Below are 25,836 nucleotides of genomic sequence, written 5' to 3' on the forward strand. Positions count from 1 at the left end.
ACAATTGTGTCTTAAAGAAGTTGAAGCATAGTCTTTTGTGTGACATATTATATGTTTAGGCAACTGTAAAAAGATGATGTTTTCACAAGACAAATCGTTAGAATGACAACACATTTTCCCCCAGGCCTTAACAATTACTTTTTTTGACATCCTTGAAACCTTAAATTAAGTCAAAATTAAATGTTCCTTAGAGACCACTAGATTTCTGTAAGAAGAGTGATGTTCCTTCTTGGGTGATTGCTGTAATGTGTCTTCCCTCTGTTTCTAGCTTCTCATTACTTCAAATACAAGCAGCAGTTCATATTTCCAGGTAAGTGAGCCATAATTGGCCATTAACTCTTCCCATAATGCACCCCAACAAGCAAAGATAATTCTTTTGATGTTACCTACTCCTAAGCACATTCAAAGTCCCAACATTTTCTTAAGTCGTGTTTTTTTGTTCCTTAATTATTGACATTTGGGACTTTGCAGCGATAATGAACCAAGTTGTGTGACTTTCTTTGTCCCGTCAGTAGATTAACAGACATGAATCTCTTTGATAAATATTTGACTAGAGAAGATATGAATAAATTCACACAGTTTCGGTTTAATTTCCTGAGGATTAAGGATTCTTCTAAAATAAGTCGCATGTTCCTCCTTTGAGGACCCCTGAGAGAGTTCATGTTTACCATTTGATGTAGAATTCATGATTACCTTTTAATTCCTTGACTGTGATGAAAACATCAACTCCCCTTTTCCTTATTCCTGCCTTCCAGATGTTGCGCCAGAAGCACCAAGCAGAGCACCCCAAGTTATTCTGCATCCTGTCAACTCTGATTCCGCGTAAGATGATAATTATTTCACGTTTCTGTATTTTATTATTTAATTTCTAAAAGATTATAGGCTTGGCTTTCCTTGCGGCTTACTCCAAAAGTCAATTAATTTCATGGGCAATTTGCCCACAGTTGCCCCTTTGAGACCCTTGTGAATTATACTGAAGTCTTCTTAATGTTCTGAACAGTTTTTTGAACATGGATGTATTCTGTTAAGATTGCAGTATGGTAGCTCAATTATCTGTATTCATTTAGTTATCTTGATTACCTAAGCCTGAGTTCAGAGCATTAGAAGATGGATGATTTACATTAATTAGATTTAATTTGAGATATTCAGATTAACCCAATAATAAAGTTAAAAAGGAGAAAAACTCAAGGAGCCGATAGAGGCCATTTTGGAGACATTATTTCTAGGAGAACATGACAAAGAGCTGAGGGGGGTTGGAGGCTTCTGGGGAATATTACGTGTGGAGAATAAGACAGCCGTATGGGGAGGCATTCATACATGGAAAATGCGATATGAGTCATCAGATGAACGGAGAGTATGTGATAAACAAATTAGAATCATGTTTCCTTGTGCTTTAGCCTTTATTTTTAAAATTAGTTGAATTTATCAACATTGACCATTTAGTGACCAAAATGTGTTTCTGACACAAACCATGGTAAAAAGGGACTACTTGAAATGTAAGACTGTGTCTATATAGTTAATATTGTGTTCTGATTGGCTGGCACAGTTGTGGATGAATTTGTAAAAAAAAAAGCACTGTAGAAATCGCCATATGGAGCTGCAGTTTGTTTTCTTACTCGTGCGCAATATGTATGTTTAGAAAATAAACATGGGGAAATGAAGGGGAGTTCAAAATAGCAGGCAGAATACATTTAAAGAAAACAAACTCAGCTCTTCAGTGTAAATGTCTCACAGAAAATCCACCCAAAAAGAACAAACAAAATCTTATTAAATAGTGAGAAAATTCCTCTTTATATAACTTTACTGTATCTTAAAATAATCATAATAAACATATGCATATTTAAGACTCCTTACGAATGAATTGATCTTAGTCAAATGTCGCCATTTAGTTCCAGTTGTGCTAAATTTGAGGAAATCAGAGTGGGATGATAATACATAATCAAATACTGAAATAGGTTTTCCAGTTATTAGGGACACAATTGCCTCATGTAGTCTTTATTTCCACTCAATTTCATGTGTAGCCCCTATTAGCAGATATGCCATTTTAAAACCCTAAGAGTTTCACAGTACTGCCGGAGTGCAAATTCTATAGCAAAACTAAACTGATAAACACTACAGAATACCTGTTTTCACAGCAATGGCTAGTAAATCTGTATGTAGAATATCATGTTTGCTATATATGAGAACAGCCATGATGAATAATAGTAAGATTGTTGACGTACAACCATAATAATCATAATTAGAATAATACCATCCTAAAGAACACCCGAACAGTATTTATTTGAGAAGGTATTCATAGTAAAAAACAGTCTTTACTATTATAGATGATGTAGTCTCTGTTTGATATTTTGTGTTATAGTGCACTATGTTTAATTATTAGTAAATGCATCTCAGCTTACTCTCTTACACTGCCTGAACTCAGATGTTTACCTATCTGTCTCTCTGTCTGCCTGTCTATGTATCAATCTGTTAAGGAGCAGCTATATTACAATAAATCCATTGATATCATTATGCTAACCCTTATTAATTTTAACCTCAGTGACAGATTTAAGGTTTTACCGCTAAAAGAACATGTTCTGTCGGTTTAATGAACCCTCTCCTTCAATCTGATTGACGGCAGTCTTTGATGAAGCGAAAGAGCAGATCTGTGTAGCCCGTAATTTGTGCCCTATTTCCGCGTATAATTGTAGGAAATCATTCCACAATAGCATTAACGAACATGTAAAGGTTACGGATTGTCTACTTGGAATGACGGGATGACAATAGACAACTCCTCTAGTTTAAAATCCAATCTATATCCATCAGTATTTACAGGGCCCGTAACGGTAACGGACTCCTTAAGTCATCTACCTTGAAATTAATTGTTTTTCTGTGACTCTGTCTTCAAAATCTCCTTGGCTAAAAACTTAGGTTTGGTGGGAATTCAGACCAATAATCGATTCTCTTGAGTCAACCTGTGCCTCTAAAGTAAATGTAGTGAGGCTTACTGATCTACACTGAGTATCTGAAAAAGTTACTTGATCTCTGGATGTTTTTTCCTCCAATTTGTTAGAAATGAAGGGAAACCTATACTACAGATTGAAGTCGAACCTACATCAGAGGTAAGTCATGCCTGCTTTTTGGCATTATGGAAGAAAAGGCGCTTTCCCTTTACCTGTGATGCAAAATAATGTTGTTTGATGTCGAAGAAATCCTTTAATCGCTTGCCATAAATATCCATGATGAAAGAAAGAATAACATATTGTTTACAAGCTGTGCTGTATCTTTTTTGTATAATAAATTTTGCCCCACTTAATGAGAAAAATCTAAAATAAACATTCCAGTGTTCTTAGAAAGGATGGAAGGAATCTTGGACTAGAGACTCTATATTCAAGAATGGAATTGATTTGAAGCGACTCGGATTGTTGTTTATACCACTCAATATTTATTCTGTGTGTTCATGTGTATTCTCTGAATTAATTTATATCTGTGATTTTTTTTTTCTTTTTACAGCGACTTCCTGCTTGTTTTTGCCTTGTTGTGTTTAACCGACATTTTGTTATTTTCGTTTTCTTTTCTGGGGGTTAGAATGAGGACGGGAACGATGAGGCGGAGGACTCTGAAGACGAATTCGAGGAAATGAACCTCTCTCTCCTCTCGGCCCGCAACTTCCCCCGCAAAGCCAGTCAAACCAGCATCTTCCTGCAGGAGTGGGACATCCCCTTCGAGCAGCTGGAGATCGGGGAGCTCATCGGGAAGGGGCGCTTCGGCCAGGTTTTCCACGGGCGCTGGCACGGCGAGGTCGCCATCCGCCTCATAGACATCGAGAGGGACAACGAGGACCAGCTGAAGGCCTTCAAGAGGGAGGTCATGGCCTACCGCAACACCAGACACGAGAATGTTGTGCTGTTTATGGGGGCCTGCATGAGCCCTCCTCATTTAGCCATCATTACCAGGTGAGTCAGGAAAACCTACAGCCGGTGGGCACAGTATGCAAATGTGAGTGTCAAGGGGTGGAGATATACTAATTGAACAAACAGGTTTTTAAATATTGTCATTTGGATGAAAGTGTTGTGTGTCACTCAGGAGCTGATATTGTCACTTGTAGTGGATCTGTGCACTGTTTCATTATCCTGCCTTAAATCACCTTATTGAATTTAATTTGCCAGCCTGCTGAATGATATCAATGTTAATAGTCAATTACGCGAATTTTACATCACAAACAACGCACAATCATGAATCATGATTAATGTAATATTCTGAAATGATGTATCGCCTGTTAGGCAAAATGTTTTTAAGCATTCGTCTAAGTACGTAAGTAAATAATGTATCAGTAAATACAGCTTTTCACAGTCAGGCGTCAACTGTGGGTTTCCAGAAGCACGGTCTTAAATGAGTATGTAACGTTGCATAATTAATACGTACCAAGAGAAAACCAATTAATGAGATCTTTGGTTTGATTGAGGTTTGTTTGTGCGAAGGGGGAACAAACTCTTAATGATTTGATGTTAACTCTGTGAAAATGTCAGCCTTCTCAGAACTGAAGATGCTTGTGGAGATTCCTGTCCTGCAGGTCTCGTTATGAAGTTCATTGTCAGAGTGGGCTTTTGAAATTCAGGCCACGTGAAATTACTTTGTTGGTGTTTATTCACATGGAACCAGGAATGAGAGACAGAACCCATATAGAGACTGTAAAAGCTTGGATATCTCTGGTGGAGCACTGGATTTAGTAAAAATCTTTGGCTCATTATCGATTATTTGTCTTTAGTTCAGCAATGGTAGAGAAATAGTTAAAAAAAAATCAGATCTAATAATTGTGTTTAAATAAAAAAAATAGTCTTTGAAACAAGAAGGAAGAAATCACAATTTTTTTTCATTGCAAGACAATCACTTTAAAATTGAGTTGATCCCAGAAAAGTACATCCAGAGCACCACAGATTAAGGACAAGAGCTCTTGTAGTTGTACTTTTCCAAGATCGCTCAGCAGAAAGTATTAGATGTTCTCTACCACTTAAAAAAAACAAATAACTACATAAATTGACCAAATTACATACCTTTGATCATCAGAAAGCCTCATATTTGAGCCAATCAAATGAATGAAAGAACACGCAAGGATGTCAGGATTTTGTGTAACGCAAACTGTACCAGTGTGTGGAAAGGCACACACAGCACATCACTAAAGGGACGGAGCTTGTCATGCATTGGGGTCCAATTTGCAGTTTGCGAAAGAGCAAAATTAAATTTTCTTGTGCTGATCGTTAAATTGTCTCACTGTGGTGGGCCGCTTTCCTGCCAGCCCCTCCTCGTCAGGAACCAAGCAATCCATTTATTTATGTATTTCGTAGGTTGAGAGAAGCCTCTGTCATCTGTCATTTTGTTTAATTGAGGCTGGCCATGTTTAGGCTGCTACACAGGCTGTCCCCTAGGTAAATGATGACAGAGTGTACAGCTCCACACTGCACAAAACTACTGCACATACAGAAACAGAACATATTTTTCTGTTTGAGAAAGTTTTTTTGTTTGAATGAATAATTTGTGCAATTAAAAAAAAAAACATCAGCTTTTGGATTAAAATACATAACGAGGGCTAAATATTAAGTCACGGAACTGCAGATACAGATACAGTGGCGGAAAAAAGTATTTGATCCCCTGCTGATTTTGTACGTTTGCCCACTGACAAAGAAATGATCAGTCTATAATTTTAATGGTAGGTGTATTTTAACAGTGAGAGATGGAATAACAACAAAAAAATCCAGAAAAATGCATTTCAAAAAAGTTGAATTGAAATTGATTCGTATGTTAATGAGGGAAATAAGTATTTGACCCCTTCGACTTAGTACTTGGTGGCAAAACCCTTGCTGGCAATCAAAGAGGTCAGACGTTTCTTGTAGTTGGCCACCAGGTTTGCACACATCTCAGGAGGGATTTTGTCCCACTCCTCTTTCCAGATCCTCTCCAAGTCATTAAGGTTTCGAGGCTGACGTTTGGCAACTCGAACCTTCAGCTCCCTCCACAGATTTTCTATGGGATCAAGGTCTGGAGACTGGCTAGGCCACTCCAGGACCTTAATGTGCTTCTTCTTGAGCCACTCCTTTGTTGCCTTGGCTGTGTGTTTTGGGTCATTGTCATGCTGGAATACCCATCCACGACCCATTTTCAATGCCCTGGCTGAGGGAAGGAGGTTCTCACCCAAGATTTGACGGTACATGGCCCTGTCCATCGTCCCTTTGATGCGGTGCAGTTGTCCTGTCCCCTTAGCAGAAAAACACCCCCAAAGCATAATGTTTCCTCCTCCATGTTTGACGGTGGGGATGGTGTTCTTGGGGTCATTCCTCCTCCTCCAAACACAGCGAGTTGAGATGATGCCAAAGAGCTTGATTTTGGTCTCATCTGACCACAACACTTTCACCCAGTTCTCCTCTGAATCATTCAGATGTTGGCAAACTGTCCTGTACATGTGCTTTCTTGAGCAGGTGGACCTTGCGGGCGCTGCAGGATTTCAGTCCTTCACGGCGTAGTGTGTTACCAATTGTTTTCTTGGTGACTATGGTCCCAGCTGCCTTGAGATCATTAAACAAGATCCTCCCGTGTAGTTCTGGGCTGATTCCTCACCGTTCTCATGATCATTGAAACTCCACGAGGTGAGATCTTGCATGGAGCCCCAGACCGAGGGAGACTGACAGTTATTTTGTGTTTCTTCCATTTGCGAATAATCGCACCAACTGTTGTCACCTTCTCACCAAGCTGCTTGGCGATGGTCTTGTAGCCCATTCCAGCCTTGTGTAGGTCTACAATCTTGTCCCTGACATCCTTGGACAGCTCTTTGGTCTTGGCCATGTTGGAGAGTTTGGAATCTGATTGATTGATTGCTTCTGTGGACAGGTGTCTTTTATACAGGTAACAAGCTGAGATTAGAAGCTCTCCCTTTAAGAGAGTGATCCTAATCTCAGCTCGTTACCTGTATAAAAGACACCTGGGAGCCAGAAATCTTGTTGATTGATAGGGGATCAAATACTTATTTCCCTCATTAACGTGCAAACCAATTTATAACTTTTTTGAAATGCGTTTTTCTGGATTTTTTTGCTGTTATTCTGTCTCTCACTGTTAAAATACACCTACCATTAAAATTATAGACTGATCATTTCTTTGTCAGTGCGCAAACATACAAAATCAGCAGGGGATCAAATACTTTTTTCCCTCACTGTATATACCTTTTTTTTTTATCAAACCTCTAACCTTGGAAACTAGGAGCATTAGACTATCTTAACTCTTCACACAGAAAAATAATATTGAAATGGAGTTGCATACAGCATATTTCTCAGATGTGCTTAATTTATTTTGCCCCGTATCGTGGAAAAGTTCCCACTGAATATAAAAGACTGTATATGTCATATTTGTCATATTTGCTTAATGTAATCCACTTTAATTAAAGGACAGTAGTGTAATAGCAGGGTTCATTAGGTACTCTCTGTCTGCTCTCCTCTGAACAGTTCAAAGATAAAGTAAAGAAGGGATCTTGGGAAAAAAATAGAAAAAATAATAAGCCTTCAAACACACGAGGGCCTTTAACATGCTGGGTTCTGCGGCGTTGATCAATCAATTATTGTAGACCCTGCTAAATTGGCAGGCTAAAATAATGAACTAAAGCATTAGGAAAACCCTGTGCACAAACAGCATGTACCTCTATATTGAGCTTCACAAGACATGCTTAAAGAATGAAATAATGCTGTGGTGTATATATAACTCAGCCTGCCAAAATATGAGACATCTGAAGTCAAATAGCAAATCCGAGACCCCTTAATTGATAGTGGTTGTCCGTTAGTTAGAAGCACGGTGCATCTCTCAGGCTGAAAACTGATTCGAATAACAGGAAATATAATTTGTGAATGGCAGGTTGGTTGAGGATTTGATATAATCCTTTTCTTCATTCCTATATATGAAATATCATGAAAAACCTCCTTTCTACAGACGTGTACGAGAATATGGAGAAAGGAAGTCAACTAGCGAGGTGCGATAAACCAACAAAATAATTTAATTCTTCCTAATGGACCTATTCTGGCTTTAGTGTTGACTTTAAAGAATACAGTAAACAGTTGCACAATACTGTTGACTTGAGAATGGCATCTTCAGTCTCTGGTAAAGAATTACATTTATATTGTAGCAAAGGATTGCAAAACCTGAATTGACATCAGATTAGATGGTCGCTGAGTTTTACAGCAACGCACCAAAGGGTATAACCAAATATCCTTGAATTTAGGCGCATGAAGACTTAGAGTTGAATACAGCGAATACAAGGAAATGCTGAGCTTCCTCAAAGAGTACATTTGAAGCACTTGAGGGAATTAGAACTCTATACCAACACTAATACTCTTCAAGCAGATGCTTCACAGGTGTGTTCTTCGTACTTAGTCACAGGGAAATTGCAGGCCTTTTCTGTTTGGATTTAACCCTGCAAATGGCACTTGAGTTCTGGAAGACGAAGTACTTAAAACACCAACAACGCCAAATGCTTGTGGTGGGCTTTTATTCTTGAGTGCGTGGCACGCAAATTAAAATAAATGTAAGTGTAGATATTGAAAGTATGATTTATTAGATAGCCTTCCTCACAATATCTGGGCACTTTTAAAATCTTAGTCATTCAATTCAGGTTATTTGCCCTGAACTAGAACAGAGCAAATATGCAAAATTGGGCTTGAATAGAAACAATTTGTCATGCGTCAGAAGGTTGGATCTGAGTAATGGAAATAGAATTGTATTGATCATCTATGTATTGAGGTTATTGAGTTTGGCAGTACATTGAGTCTTTTATTTAGTTTGATCATACTTCCAGAACATGGATAATCAGTTTCCCTTGAGAAATTAAATGTTTCTGCGGCTTGTTTTCTTGTATGTATTCTCTAATACACAATGCAGTGTGAATAACACCCCTTTTTCATAACGGCACCTGTTCACAATTTAAATAATATATAAATAAAACTAAATATGCAGAAATCTATAGCAAATAATTAGTTTGTGCTCTGAATATGGGTCCTACTCTCAGCAGAAGCCTGAAGGAAAATTCACCCCCTATGAACAAGGTGGAAAGGGGGTGAATTTTCCTTCAGGCTTCTGCTGAGAGTAGGACCCATATTATAACCAAACTTTAACCCACCTTTTAAAAGCAATATATCCTTGTAGATAGTTTTAATTGTTGACGGATGATTTTCCCTTTCTTTCCATAAAAATATGTGCTTTGAAGTATATGTTTATGATTTGCTATTAGCATTTCAAATTTTTAATTTAATCCCAGCATGGATTTAAAGTGCAGTTTGTTTTTTCATCAGCTTGCTTCACCTGCAAATGATCAAGACAAGTGTCATGATCTTAGCAGTGTCCCTAGAGGAACAGAATTATGTTTCCTTTGGAAGAGATGCTGTAATCTAGACAAGTACAAAATCATCTTTGGATCAAATTTTAAATGTGTAAAAGTCACTGATCACACTTGTTCATTTTTCAATTATTTTATATTTCCTTCCTGGTGGGCACTGCCTTCTTGAAAAAGTCAATAGCGCCGAGATCACTTGTTTCTGATGTTTTCTTATCTTATATGTGTCTCACCATGAACCATCATCCAATAGGGAGTTTTTTTAAATCTAAGGTTTTAAGTGGCTTCCAGTTTTCTTTGTACATTTACCACAGTCGTGGAGAATTCTAAAGCTCAGCACGCTTTCAAAGCCAGCTCATGAATATTCAACAAGTCCCCATCATTGTATCCTGAGGTCATTTTGTGAGATTTCAGCTGTTAGCTTGCGTCACTTGTCATAAAACTCAGCAGTCAGGTTTCAAGACCTGTTGTGGGACTGCATATGTAAAGAGCTCGATTCAAGCTGAAAAAACACTTATTTTCTTGTCACTGGTGTGGTACATTTTCCACATTAAATGGCAGAATTTAAACACAAAGTAATAATGTTGGGTTACATACAGGGATTCAAAATATGTGAAGTCTCTTCTTTGGATTCAGTGAAAACACCGTCCATCCCATCGACTGTGATTTTGTCAGTAAAGCTTATCTCACTGAATGCAGGCAATCCCTTCTTGAGTGCACACTAAAAATCATATAAACTCAAAGCAATCATATGATGTTGACTGAAATGATACCATATGCTGTAATGTGAATCTGCAGCAATATCCTTATGTATAATTCTCCATCTAATCTCTCTAACTTGATTTGGATAAAAGTGCCTGCCGAATAACTGATCATTTTATACCGAGTGTTATATCTTTCTTCACTGCGGTAGTTCTCTGTATACCTTACCCTTGTTTGTCATTTCCAGCTTATGTAAAGGAAGAACCCTTTACTCTGTTGTGAGAGATGCCAAAGTTGTCCTTGATGTCAACAAAACCAGACAGATTGCACAGGAAATGGTAAAGGTAAGGCGATAACTCCTGCCAGGTTTTCGACTGATGAAGTTCTTAGTTACACACACATAGTTTGGTAGGTAACACTTTACATTTAGCATCCCTTATTACTGTGTATTTACACTGTAATTACTTGGTAACTACCAGTGTAATAATGACTATTTGCACTGTATTTACACTGTAATTGTGCATGGTTACAATGTTTTTACTGTGCTAGAGTAACACTTTACATTTAGTGTCCCTAATTACTGTGTATTTACTTGGTAACTACCACTGTAATTATGCCTATTTACACTGTATTTACAGTGTAACAAGTAATTACAGTGTAAATACACAGTAATTAGGGACACTTAATGTAAAGTGTTACTGTTTAAACAATGTCTTAGAGTGTCTTTTGTGCTCTTGTTTTAGGGGATGGGCTACCTCCATGCTAAGGGAATTCTTCACAAAGATATGAAGTCCAAGAATGTATTTTACGATAATGGTAAAATTGTCATCACTGATTTTGGTCTCTTCACCATCTCCGGAGTATTACAGGCGGGCAGGTATGGTTACTTTGTGAATTTTATATTAAATGGTTTCATTTCCATAGGCAGGGTTTGTTAAGTGAATACTCAGCTGAAGAATTCCTGTATTTGTATTTTCAACAAAAATGTGTACATTATCTAACCAAGCTTTCGAAGCAAACCAAGCAAAACACGGCAACAAAACATTAAAATATGTTCATCCAGGCGTAGGTCCCGCTTCAAACTGTGTATCTAGTTAATGCGTTAAACAGCCTATGACTATAACCGCTTGAATGCTTTGAGAAAACGGTGAGGGATAAGTAGGGATCTTTAAAGGGACAGTTAAGAGGACAAACTGCTACTGAGAAGTTGTGTTTCATGTTAAAGATCCTTCTTCCACTTGTTTGAACAAGACAGATGGTGTGGATATTGCTCATGAAAGGTGATTGAGCAGGTGTCTGGCAGTACTTTCCGGGACTTACCGATGATTCGGTAATTCTTCCTCTGTGATGAGAAATGTGTGTTTTTGCCTGAAGGCTTGGGAGCACCATGGTGTGTTGCAATAACCCAGTGAACAGCACCACGAATCAATCTCTCTGTTTTGCGGCTAAGCAATTGTGAGATTTTAAAAAATATGATTGCAGTTACATGTTTTTTTAAGACGGCTGTGCTTTTATTGCAGTGTACAGTACAATTACATTAGTTAATCTGTCAGGTAGAGAGAAAGTAAGCATGTATTAGATAAATATCAATACAAGTAGAAATTAAATGGTTTACTTTATTATACAGTAACTTTCTGTACTGTAATCTTCATACAACATTAATTATCATTGCATATACATGAGAAGAACAAATTACTGCATATTTTTCCAGTACATCTCGTACATTCAATTTTCAGGCTGCAGGTCAACTTAGCAGCAAGCCATCACATGCAGAAGAGAAATGCAGGATATTCAATATTTATTTATTGCCAGTCTGTCTTTTAAGAGTTCAGATGTTTTTATAATGCAGGTTAAACTGGTTTTAACTTCTTGCATTGGTTTGATATTGTATAGTTATTGTAGAATACCAGAACGGAATGTTTTACTTTCACTCCAAAGGGTTAGTCAGGATAGAAAGGTGAAATCTGTCCACTGTTTGCATAGACAGTCTGACTTGATTATTAAAGACAGAAATCCTGTCCATGTGTCATAAATCCGCTGTGAGACATTTAGAAGCAGAGTGAGGGAGTGTTTACAGCCCCAGTGGTCTTTGTTTTTCCCTGTCCTGAATCTACTGGTTTATAATGAATTTATATCATGATATTTTGCCTGAGGGGTGTTTTAGAAACTTGATTCAAAATGAATGTAATATTTGAGCATTAAATCATGGTGATTCATTGTGTAATTACTGTATACCAAATTGAATTCAGGTTTTAATAATTTTTTAGATTTAGTCATTAACAGATAGTGTATTAACATTTTATTTCCCACCACAAGGTAAATGTGATGGTATTGCAGCTTCTGATTTGGAGGATTAGAAAATACAGCTTATCCCATTACACAATACAAAGTTTTATACATGTTACTATTGGCACTTCAACTCTTCTTTGCTGCTAAAGTATTAAACAACAAACAAACAAACAAACAGAAAACAGCACAGCTGTAAAATTGTGGAGTGGGAGTTCATGGATTTGCCACCCTATGTCATGCTTCCAGCTTTGTTCTACAGATCGCTGGTTGTTGATCGTTGTTTCATGGACACATTGTGAGTTAGAGAGATAATAGTGACGTTTTCTTCCAAAACCTTTTTTTCATGTGTAAATTCCCTAAGTTAAATGTTGAAGTACGTATATAATATAATAGAAATATCATATTTATATTGGATTCTGATATTTGTAGCATGTCAAGTTGAATAAAAGTCTATAATTATTTTCCTCATTGCTCTCTAAATTAGGCACTAAATCAGTCAAACACTGAATATTGCAAGAGTATGTGTGGGTGGGTCTTAATTATGAAAGCATATTGCAAAATGCCCAAGCCTATACATATATATATATATATATATATACATATGAAACAGTATGATTTTTTTATTTACAGTTTATTATTGGTAACTTTATGCTGACAAAAGTAATAGATTAATTAACTACAATCCTGCTATGTGTGGTGCCCTCCATTCTTTCTCTTGATGTTTATTAACATATTTTTACACCTTTAGCTGATCGAATATAACATGCACATGCACCTGACTGATGGAAAAGACAACTCGATCTCCATTTTCATCTCATTAAATGGCACGACACTAGAAAGCTGACCTTGAAATAGAAATAACTCCCCTGTAAAATGTATTTGTGTTTGTCTTACACAAGCTCTGGGACTGGTTTTAGTGTGCAAATTAATTGGTGTTGAATATTTGTGATTAAAATGGACAGTTCAGGAAAAAAAAAAAACATGTCATTGCTATGCAGCAGAAGATGCATTTCGTTAATGTGAGAAAAAAAGGCATTGGTATAAAAATCTGCAAAACAGTGAGAAACGTTTGGCAAATACTTTCAGGTTATAAGAGATGAAAAAATATATTCTAGTAATGAAGGAAAAATGTAAATTTCAGAGGAACTTGTCATAGGCCTGGCTTGGCTTTTGCTTTCACTGTATGTATTATAATGATAACGATGTAAGTTAGGACAGTAATGTTTTATTATGTAAATGTACTGTGGTTTAATGAAGTCTTTATTTCACTGGCATCGTCTGAGAGCAACAGGAGGTGCATTTAGAGTACATTTCTCTTTAAAATAGTTTTGATAACTGTAATTTATTGCCCATGCTCAAATGTATTCAAATAAAGATAGTTCAAACCTTAATATTACCAGCAAGCTTATGCACAGTGCCACCATGTTAAAACTCAGTTGTGTAAATGTGTTATCCATATTTCTTTGAACTCGGAGAAATTTAAGATGGCACAATAACAATAAACCAGCGCCAGATACTTCTCTGCTTTGTTGCAATCTGAAAAAGTGATTGCTTTGGTGGGGAAAAAGTTAAACAAACAAAAATGGGAAAGAAAATCCTTCAGCCGCGTGAATTCCCTCAAGGGATCAAACATTGATTGTTATTGTTGTTAAATGATGTCTTAGTTCATCAATACAATAAGTTCTTGGCATTGAATTGGTAGCCTTTGGCGTGGTACAATTGATTGGGTGTACTGATGTCAATGTTAGCAGTGTTCTCCAGCTCTATTACACCACTCTAATTTCCAGGGCTCTTTTTCAAATGGTATAATGAAGAGGATTTTAATAGGGCTTTGTGTCACAGGGAGCCGAGGTGGAGTATCTTAAAACAGGGGCTGATGCTGAGGGGTGGAGTGCTGCTGAGTAATTTGAGCTTTCTGCTTATTCGGACTGATCTGCTACTCGCTGATTAAGAGATCACTAAAAAGGTGCTTTATTGTAAAGGGTCTAGGGGAAATGAATCACCCCACTTCATTACATTCTGAATAAGTAGAAGAAGTGACAGTTTTAAATAAAAATAAAAGGAGAAAAAGGAGAAAAATTGATCAAAAAAGGTGCTCCAAATCTTGTAACGCAATAAAGTTATTGGTATCACTTTACAATAGGTCTCCCTAGTTACAGTGTATTAACATAGTAGGTACTTGGTAACAAATCTTAGTTACTCATAAGAACAGTGTAATTATGCTTTTGTACACATGTAGGTGGGATGTGTGCATACATAGAATATGGATATATATTTTAAAAGAGGGAGAGACGTGATGGTCTCTCAATAAGCCCTAATTTACCATATTTTGGACAGTTAACATTAAGCTATTTAGGCACAAAATGTCCCATATGTGAGTATCTTAGTTGGTGAATAATTACGTAGAAAGTATAACTTTAAAGTGATTCTAGCTTTTCCTGGGAGATTGTTGAATTAAATTGTCAGTGGATTTACAGTCTAAATTTGTGCAGGTTGTTTATTTACATTAGAATCGTTATGATCCATTAATCGCAGACTCATTGAGACTCAGACATTATGGTTGCCGTCATGAATGGTAAGGCCATAATACAAATCTCTTTGATTCGTCCTTCATTAAAATGTTGTTGTTGTCATATCAAATGCAACCCCTTTGGTGCATTTTCATCTGAAGACGGCGCAGGAGATTAATAGAAACATCAAGTGGAGAACTGGAGAGGTCCCAAAAACATCTAAGTCTCTGTGCTGAATATGAATTAACCGTCTTGAAAATCTGTAGTGTCTTGAAATGTCTCAGGGCTAGATAAAGTCTCACATATCCTGAGTATCGCTCCTGGCAACGTGTAATTTAAATGCATCTTTGAGAGTCCTTAATGAAGCAATAAGAATAGAGATGTGGCGTGTGGTGAGCGTGGAGTACTGCTTCCCACAATCATTGAACCATATCCTCCAAACCAAAGAGATTTCATGGAAACTTTCTTGCTTTGCCCTGGTTGTACAGCAAAAAAAGGTTAAAAAAGGTTAAAAAAACAGGGCTAACTGAATATGACTGAATGTGTCCTTTTATTCTTCTATTTACCAAACAAACTATTATAGCAACATTTTGGAATACTATGAAGATAGCGAATCTCTGATATTTTGATGTTCAATATGACATAATGGAAAGGAGACGATAATATAACATTTAAGTTTTAATAAATCAGATATTAAGCTGCTGTACATAGAGTTCATACTATACATTCTTCATTTGCATTATTCACTCCAAAATTGAAGGTTCTTTAGCGGTTCTATTTAGAACCTTTGGGTTGTTCGTGAGTTTATTTTCATTAAAGGGTTCGTTAAGAACCACAAGGTCCGTCGTAAACACAAGGGGTCATTTACAAACCCTTTTTCATCATGATCGCAGTTGATTTAAGATACATTTAAGGTCCTTTACGGATCCTTGTTTGCAAGGAATCTTGGTAAAAGGTTCTAATAAGAATATTTAAGGGTTCCTCCATAGTATCAACCCCGGAACCCTAAAAGGTTCTTATTAGAGTATTGTTTGTTATAGGCTTCGTCACCAAGGTGGATTTCTATTTTTTCCGACTGAGGATGAAACTGAAATAATATCAATGGTGCAACAGGTTTATACCTTAGTCTTGATTATCATGAGTGGCATCTTTATTTGCTCATGACTAAAGCAGCTCAGAGCCCTTCCAAGTAGTGCGATGAAAGCCAGTTGATCGCTGTGAAATCAGAAACAGCTGGAAACAGTCAGTAGTCTTGCCAAAGACAGGTATATGTTACCTTTTGACAGCTTTTAGTTTTTTTTCCAATACCAGTTCTTCAAATACAGAGACAGAAGTTGTGTGGGATTTTGAAGTAACACTTCTAGCTGTACAGAGACCAAAACCTTTAAAAATAAAAGTTTATTGTAAGCTAGTCAGGATATACGTATGTGGTTACAGCTTATTCCCGACAGGTTTTTCAGCTGAATCAATTACTAGGTTTTTATGATACTTATATCCCTGAGTGAAAAATTGCATTTCAGACACACACATATCTGGTGGCTGCTGTGCAATTTAGCATTTTGACAATATTTCATGGTAATTATTAAAAACTATGGAGATTTTCATATTCTCCTGTTTTATTTTTTTTTTGTATTGTGAGTCACGACACCGTAGACATTTCTTTCTGACTCACTGTTCTTTTAGATGGATGATAATAACACTCCCACTGTAAATCAGAGTAAGCCAATGCAGGATTTATTTTATGCTAAACCGAAAAGTGTACTTGTGTCTCATATCTTATACTGTACTTACCTGCTTGATCAGAATGTGCTCTTGAACCTGTGGGAAAATGTCACGATCATTGAAGGCCAGTTTCACAGTGTGATTGAGAGCAGGGAATAGTCTGAAATCTCAATAGCTAAAGAGCAGTGTACAGTGCATAATATATGTATCCATATGACTGGGATATGGTTGCATGCACGAGAATAGTTTGGAAATGGGAAAATGAGAAGTAGCCTCATTGGTGATTTATTGATTCAGGATTTCATTAACTACATCTTACAAACCCAGTAGCACCGTTTAAATGAGCAGTAAGTCTAAAGCTGAACTTTGGTCCATAGTTGCTGCTCTTTAAAGGATACGTTTTCAAATATTTCTCTCCGTGTCATTTCACTTCCCCAGCAGGAGGGAGGACAAGCTTCGAATCCCCAATGGATGGCTGTGTCATCTGGCTCCTGAAATAATTCGACAGCTTTCCCCAGACACAGAAGAGGACAAACTTCCATTCTCAAAACAGTCTGATGTGTTTGCATTTGGGTTGGTGTTGAGACAAACATTTTCTTTTCTTTTCTTGATGTTCTTTACAGGTTCACAAACACCTTAGAGAGTGTCCTCTTATCTCTTGGTGAATGATCATTGTGATGAGTAGGTTTTAACACACTCCACACCATGTACATTAAAATGCCACTTTTACTGGAGGGAAGGGAAGCTTACCAGGCAGGGTGCGCTGATACACTGGTCTGTTGACTTCTAACACAATTACATTTTCAGATGTCACCACATATGGACATTTGTGAGTCTGAACGACACTCTAATTGGATGAGTCAGTGCACTCACATTCTGTTCAAGTTTGTCTGTTCACGGCTGTCTTACCTTGAGGTAAACCCTTTGGCACCTGGCAACAGATTTTAATTTTATTAATTAGGTATATTTACATGGAAGAGATATTTTTGGGTGAGTTATTCCAATATGTAGTTGCAGGGCTAGATTCACTTGCATTATTGTTAGTCTTTTATTTTTAGCTGATTGACAAATTGTGTTGATGAGGATTTTGGTCCCTCCTCATGATATTACAGTACATGTACAGAAAAAGAGTTTTGTATCACATGTGATTCAAAAAGCATGTAGTACTGTAGAAATTAATTCAAATAAAACCCCCACTGTGTCACAATATGATTATAATGAGGATATAATGCAATTATCAACATGACTAACAGTTATTAGGGTTTTTTCGACATTTCTAGATGATTGTGGGATTTTTGTACAAATAACATTAATTACAAATATCAAATCTTTTAGCATCTTTTAGCACATCTCTGAGGTTTCAGCTGGTTGTACAATGAATTGTGTGGGCTACACTTATTGTGTTACTCTACACTTTCAGAATTGTAATAAGTGTGAAGCATTCTGCTAGCCTTACAACTGGCAAATGATGCAAATAATAAAAATAAAAGCAGTAATGGTACATATGCATTGTCGTTTTCTGAATTTAATTGTTCAGGTTTTAGATTGTTTTATGAAAGGCATCTTGCATTTTCCAGCCTAATGCCTCCGTTTTACGAGCAATTATGATTCAAGGAACTGAAAAAAAACGTCAATCATGCTTTCTTTTAGACACTGTGATGAATTCAACTCAAATTGAGGCTGAAGTTGATTATTAAATCTCTTGTGTTGCAGGACTATATGGTATGAATTACATGCACGTGAGTGGCCTTTCAAGAATCAACCAGCAGAAGCAATTATATGGCAAGTTGGAAGTGGAATGAAGCCAAATCTCACACAGATAGGCATGGGCAAAGAGATATCTGTGAGTATTCTAACCATACCTTAGATGTCTATATTAAATGATTCATCGTTGGTATAGATATTTCATTGCTGATTGTATTTGATTGAAAAAGTAGTAAAATAAACCTCGTTGCAATATGGAGCCTTCTTTATTTCACTATATCAGCGTGTCTCACATTATTTGGTTTAATGGACTTTAGGGATGTAAACATTTCAGATACTTTGCTAAGCCTGTTTAATTTCACTTCAGACAAAATCGTTGGGCTTCCCACTGTGCTGCCTGTTATCTGAGAGATAAATAGAGAGTCAAAACAAGATGTCTCTGGTTGTGGCTTTCAGATCACACCTGCCTTTCTGTATATTGTTTTTGATTTTTAGAAAGTGTTTTGCTGTAATTATAGTACATTTAAGAGTGTTTTCAGTATGTCTTAAGATAGTTTTGTCACTGTTGTATAGGGGAAATAAAATCCTTGATATGCATGGATTGTTCTGGAATAGTTTAACCACATTCTTTGGCTTCCATGGCTAAATGGGGTTCTTCTGTGCTTGTGATGCAGGACATCCTGCTTTTCTGCTGGGCATTCGAGCAGGAGGAGAGACCCACCTTCTCCAAACTTGTAGATATGCTGGAAAAATTGCCAAAACGGAACCGTCGCCTTTCCCACCCAGGACACTTCTGGAAGTCAGCTGAGTATGTCAAATGAGTTAGGAACAAAACCTTTGAAAGCACTGACAAGCAACCAATGGCTAAACTACCTGAGTTTTGCATTACCCTTGGATTATGTACATAATGTGCATAGTTAATCAATGGTCCCCAAAGTTAGAATCTATTAGCCCAGTGCTGCGGACAAACGTTTTTGCTACACCCGGGACATTGAATCTCTTTATTTGACAACTTCATCAACCCCTCCCCCACCCCTTCCCTTTTTGTTTGGATTTGGTTTTATTTTGATGACCGTTCTCTAGTTTCATTGCCGTGTTATGAGCCACTACATATGTGTTTACTGCATTTTACTTAAACAAATGCATTTTTTAACACTTTGTTTTTACAAGAATGTAGTTTTAGTTTGTCAACAGATCAATGTAATTATGTTATGAATCCTGCAAATGTATTTATTTTTGCCATCTGTCCCGTTTGTCCCCACTGATCTTGTCACTGTTTTATTTCTGTGGTCATATATGTGGATGTATGTATGTGTTCCGTACATTTCAATCACAAAGCTTTACACCTGCAGGGAATTATCAGTAACATACTACATAAACACATGCATTTGCCTGCACATGTGAGGGTAGGGAGTTTTATAATTGAACAATTCAAATTTGACATGCAAATCTGTAACTAAGGCAACAAAAAAAATACCTGTGAACTTGATTCTGAAAATAACTAACTATGAAAAACAAACAAACTGAAATCTTTCTGACACACAGTTGGAAAAGCATTGTAGGTACTAGAAGATACTGAATGTGATAAGAATTTGACACTTGAAATGTAATATAATAACTGTGACAAATGAATACATTAGTTTGATTAAAATGCTGATATAGAGCCTGTGTTCTGCACTTTTAGTCAAAAAGGGATTTTGTTTTATATAACAAAGGTCAAATTTTTATATCAAATTAATCTTATGTATGTGAATATATTTTAAATAAAAACAAACAAAAATAAATCTACAAATCATATCAGAATGGCGATCATTCGAACCTTGGGCCTTACATTTGAATAGAATCAGAAAGGAACATATTTGAAATCCAAAACATGTCAATGTATATCTCTGACTAAGCATGGGCAGACTGTTGCATGCTTAAGAAATATTGTGTCACAATTTAGTACTTTAATGTCCAGTCTGCCTATTTTTCAGCCTCTAATATAATAATAATATTTCATTCAAGTCTGTTAGGCCTCCAAATATATAAAAATATGAATGATATTGATTTTAAAAACAAGAGGCTGCCTGAAACACCCAGAGTCATACTTATTAAACAGCTTTTATATTTTTAAAGTCTCTGGAAATTTGTAAATGCAGTGCCATGTCCAGTCGATGTAGACAATCCACTGATATATGTCTGTTTCTACCATATATAAATATATAAATACAGTATCTATACATACATCACAAGTGCATAATAAATATATTGTGCTGCTGCATAGGGTATTTCTGTCTATACTGGAAAACAACTCATAAATCACTCAAATTCAGTGGATCATATATATTTGTACGTAATGTCCACTCTGATGTTTACAGTTTTAAGTGCATGAGACCCTTTTTCCTTAAAGTTTAAAGGATCGATCAATGTAATTCCAAAAAAGAAAAGAAAAAAGAGAAACGTTGCATTAAGTATTTTAAGAATATGTGAAAACAAAGTTTCATGTTACTGTACTTGAGTATTTTCTGATGACTTATCCACAACTGTAGTTGTTGAGCCATCAAACAATTTGTTGCTTTGTAAAAACAAAAATGTGTAAAATAATTCCTGTAATGCTATATTTGTACTATAACATATTATAAAGCTTCACAGACTGTGTTCGTTCTGGACAAGGGTACCACATACTTTGTGGAAAAGCTGGCAACGTAACAATTTGAGTTGAGCATCGACATTAGTGCCAAGTGTTTTAAAACAGGTAGTAGCTTTGTTTGACATTCCATGTCAATTTATGTGGGTTTGGTGTTAAGGGTCGCTGTTTTTTCTGGCTGTTGGGATTGTGTTGTCTTCTTGTCTTATTTCCGTTCAGACCTGTTTTGGGATTGCTACACTTTTATTTGTTGTTATTGTTGTTGTTGTTGTTGTTGTTGTTGTTGTTGTTGTTTTCTTTTGTAATTCAATCATGTATTTTAGGGCCTAGAGCTAATAGCCTGTAATTGCAGCTGCCTTATGGTCTGTGGCTTAGTGACAGAGATGGATTGATCATGAGCTATTTATTTGCACTCATCTTCTACCTGTGTATGACAATAAAATCTTTTCATTTTGGACTAAAGGTCTTTTTTTTTGGCCCATTTTTCTGTTTTTTTCTGTTGTCCTTCATTCTACGTCCCCCTTCCATTTTTGAAAACTTTTATTTTGAGATTTAAACAGACTTAATCATTATTTTTAGTATCGAAGCTCAACTTTCAAATCGAGTTGAGATGGCATTCCTCAGCTGCTCTATTTTTATAGATTTCCTAGATTAAAAGTATGCTGTGTATAATAAATATACTAAAAACAGCTAGAACATTAATATCCCATTCATCTCTAGTTAGTATGCTTTGTTTTTTCCAATAGGATCATTGCTTGCTGCTCTACCACACTACATAGTGTTTTATTTATTTAGTAATGTGTGTAATGTTTACCTGGATAACAAGTAGGCAGGCGATAATAAAACACACATTTATATTTATCTGCTATGCGTTCTAGACACGTCACCATTGTTCTGCTGTTACTCACAGTGCTGTTCACCTCATTGGTTGAGGCCTGCATTGACATGACACGTGTGACATTTGTGATTGGCTGGTGTGTGGACGTTTGGTCTTTGATTCTTCAGTAAATCTTGATGTCCTTTAATGAGTGTTTTTTTAAGTAGGAGCCTTGTTCCTTGATTTTTGTTTCCTTTTCAGTTGCCATGCAGGTAAGTGTCCACAGTTACGTAGAAGGTATGAAGCACCTGCGATGCTGTAGATCCAAACCATTGTATTTAATCTACTGAGGAGTTATCCCTTATGAAAGTTTACCATAGTGAGTTTGTACTCCATTTTTTCTGTGTTCCCATTCTATTCCCATGGTTATGCTTTTCATTTCCCCACAGTGCATAACAGTTCACCATGCCTTCCCATAATGCCACTGTTCTTCCCGACTCACTGTTCTTTGACCATGGTTTACCATAGTAAACTTTTGTAAGGGATAGTTTGTTGAACACATAGAGAAAAGCTGACCTTTGTAGAGTAGGTAAGACTGAAGATTAAACAGCTAATGCCATTGGATCAGTTGTGAGGTAATACATCTAATCCTCACACTGTGATTAGTGTAAGGAAATCTTTTCACTCTTCCATTAGTGATAGAGAGAGGAATCACGTTAATCTGGCTCTTTGTGCTGTCCTCTAAACTAACTATTAGCATACATATTTCTACCTACTAATGCTGTTGTCTGTATTCTGTGCTTGCAATTCACTTGCACTCTCAAATGGGCCCCTTTTTCTGCAATGAAGAATTTAATACGCAAAAAATCATGCCTCTCAGGTAATATTCATCTAAATCCCCCTTGCGACCGCTGAATACTTTACTTATTTGTGACTGGCTGTTGGGTTGGGTTGGCCAATTGTCATCTCAGTGGCTTCTGACATATGAGTTTAAGACATCAGCGTCTAGAAATAGGAATTACGTTTTCTGCTAAGCAAAAGAATTTGAAATGATTTACAATGTTTCTTTTTTATTATTATTAGATTAGATCACAGAAAGCAGTTTATTATGCAGTGCTCTGTGCACACCAAAGTTCATAGCAAATTGCTACTTTGCCTTTTGTGCTATATACCCATTTCACATAAGTGGATAATTGATATGGATAACACTACATGCTTGTACCAAAAAACAGATATCTGACACATCAGTAAGGTTTTGGTGTGGCTTAAAGGCAAAGGGATTATGTTGGGGTCCTTTTATTTTATTTTTTAATTTATTTGAACTAAATTGTGACGTTATTCTATAGCCTGCCTCCAGCTGGTACTTTGTTTTCACTCTTTATGCGCCCAACTCGGGCTGAGACATGCTAAGGTGGCTAGTATGTGGTCAAGAAAAATGAATCAAAAAGCCACAGGGAGCAGTTTTAAAGCTAGGATTTTGTACTCCCACTACTTTGGCCATGAGCACATAACCACACAAGTAAGGCAGAGTAAAATGTAAGTTTTCATTGTGCATAATGACCCACTCAGTCTAATAACACAGTGGGTATGAAATTCAAACCGAAGGCTTATTTTAGTTTATTTCAATTTAAAGTAATGACTATACTGTTCCTAAAGAGGTAATTCGATATTTAAAAGAAATCAGCCGCCTGACATGCAGATATGTTCAGAGGTGGGTTCAATTTTCATGCTTTCAGAAATGAGATTCATCCTTGTGATCAATTGATGGCCAAGGCCAAGTTGGGCTGTAACATACATTTGTACTGTATGTAGGTGTGAAGACATGAAGACAGATGATGTCACCTAGATCACAAAAGACGTAATCGCAGTCAGACCAGATGTAGGAGAGACACCACACCAGCAATGATTGTCCTGCAGTGCCATTGAGATCTGTCTAATTGGCTTCTCTGTTTTTACCTTCAGAGTTAACCTCAGTTTCTCTGTAAATGGTTACTAATTAGCCGTTGACATTTCTTTTTCACAGAACAGATGCAAATCATTTCCTAATTTGTCTCCACTGAATTGAAGTGGCCTGCAAACACAAGTTTCTCCCAGCGGACCATCTTTAGCAATGCCACAAGAAATTAAATTCAGAAAACAACCCCCTTTAGAACTAGATTCTAATGAAAACGCACTTTTGACTAAAGAAGATTGTTGTCAGTCAATGCAAGTTGGAATTCCAACTGGTTTTAAGTCATGACACCTTTTTCAGATCTCGTTGTTGTAAAAACTAAAAAACTAAAAGAGTTTCTTTCATTAATTTTGTTGCCACAGATATCCTCAAAATACTACTTAGATTTGAACTCAAATACACACATAGCAAATATTATAGTATAAATGTGGTCTCTGTGCAATTTGACAAATACGCAGAGCATCGTGAGAAAAAAGGAATTTCTAATTGCAGAATTAATCTGAACAAAAAAATAACTTTGTTTTTTCCAATAAACTAGTTCACCTGACATTTTAGTCCTACTATATGAATCAATGATAGTGGATAAAGAGATCATTTGGGAATTCCTCTTAAAACATGACATTTAAGACATACAAATATTAAAGATGTTAATGTAGACCTTTAACATAATTAAAAATAGCTATTTACTGGGTTCAAACATATAGGGGAAGAATATCGTTCACTTGAGTTCCTCATATTTTTGGTTTTCCTGATGTTTTCACTGGACTTTTTGTTAAAACCCTTTATCCTTCCATGTATTGTAAGTTTTCTCTCTTTCTTTTCTGAATAATTTCTGTCATACATATTGAATTTGTCACACTGATTGAGCTGAGCAGAAAGAAAGAAGCCATCAGGTAAACAAAATCTCTTCATTTTCAATTCCTGTCTTCATGTTGTCCATCGCATCAATGCAATCTGAATCTGCAGCTGTACACACAAACCAATGCATCAATCCCTATATATATGTAATGATTTATTTATTTTCTTTTCTTACTGTTTTATAACTTAGTATTAGCATAGTTGCGTGTTTTGGGACTGGTTTTAATTTGCTTTTCAGTTAAAGCACTTTCACACGTGTTTAGGGTGAAGTACTTTAACAAAATAACTGATTATGAAAACAATTTGTATTATTAACTGAACATTTATACAACTTTCATAGGGTCCATTAGTCAAAATAATATGGACCCTGTTCAATAATGGAGCTAATTTAATGAGCTGTACTCGTTTGGCATGTCAAAGATAATATAGGCCCTCCCTATAAGACGCATAATCGTGGGAGGGCCAGTTTTTGGTGCTCGTTATAAACCGCATATGATAGTCCTGGGATACTGCGGTTAACTTGCATTTCTGTAGCTGCATAGGTTTCTTCATTCAACCATAGACACCCACATACTTCACAGGAGATACGGCTCATTAGGCACATAAGCAAAGAAAAAAGAGAAAGTTAAAATTAAACCTTCTATTTCCAGCATAGAGTTCCGGTCTCAAAGAGCCAAGAGAAAGGAGGTTTGCCCAAAGGCTGGAGGTGTTCTGAACCAAACGTTGGCTAGGTTTCTGCATGGAAATCTCTCAGATAACCCTCGGGCAACCTGGCTAGCTGAGCTCCATATGATAGTAGGGGGGAAAAAACAGCACTGCCATTTCCCATCAATCAACCAGGACATAAGCAAAACATTGTTGATGACATGATTGCTGAATCAGCCATTTTTGGTTTGTCTTTCACGTATCTTTTTCATCCTCTCATTTTCCGAGCTGTAAGTGGGCCTGTTATTTTTTTTTTTTAAAGTACAGTACATCCAATCAAAGTGGAGGGAGTGACCATCTAGGTTCACAGAACAGTCTTGGACAAGCTTTGGGAAAACACATTCATCTGTAAAGATAGAAGTTAACATCCTTAAAAAAATGTTGACCTAGCCTGCCCCTCGGCATTCCCTTAAACTGCCCATCTGCCAACAGGAAGAAACATAGCAGACTCAACCCACCCCTCTTTCTTCCACTTATTCTCAGTGCCAGGTTATCGGGAGCAGGAGGGTTAAATACAAATCTGAGATGTATGCAAATATAAAAAAAAACGTACTCATGTTTGTATGTGCTATTCCCCCCCACCCTACCCAGTCAGACTTCCATCGG

The 25,836-nt window shown here is 36.7% G+C and overlaps 1 protein-coding gene across 2 annotated transcripts in view; it reads left to right on the top strand.

Annotated features, from left to right (window-relative positions):
* Nucleotides 1–25,836, top strand: part of ksr2 (kinase suppressor of ras 2) — a 78,483-nt gene that overhangs the window by 51,662 nt on the left and 985 nt on the right. The window contains exons 13-21 of one of the 2 annotated variants that reach the window (XM_066689415.1): nt 269–310; nt 756–822; nt 3,053–3,101; nt 3,568–3,935; nt 10,293–10,389; nt 10,789–10,922; nt 17,005–17,139; nt 18,280–18,409; nt 18,945–19,078. In XM_066689415.1, coding sequence (XP_066545512.1) covers nt 269–310; nt 756–822; nt 3,053–3,101; nt 3,568–3,935; nt 10,293–10,389; nt 10,789–10,922; nt 17,005–17,139; nt 18,280–18,409; nt 18,945–19,078 — 1,156 coding nt within the window. Of the gene's footprint in view, nt 1–268; nt 311–755; nt 823–3,052; nt 3,102–3,567; nt 3,936–10,292; nt 10,390–10,788; nt 10,923–17,004; nt 17,140–18,279; nt 18,410–18,944; nt 21,362–25,836 lie in introns of those variants that run through there. The other variant, XM_066689414.1, reaches the window with a different exon arrangement.

Source organism: Amia ocellicauda, chromosome 17 (genome assembly GCF_036373705.1).
Source record: "Amia ocellicauda isolate fAmiCal2 chromosome 17, fAmiCal2.hap1, whole genome shotgun sequence".
Classification (NCBI taxonomy): domain Eukaryota; kingdom Metazoa; phylum Chordata; class Actinopteri; order Amiiformes; family Amiidae; genus Amia; species Amia ocellicauda.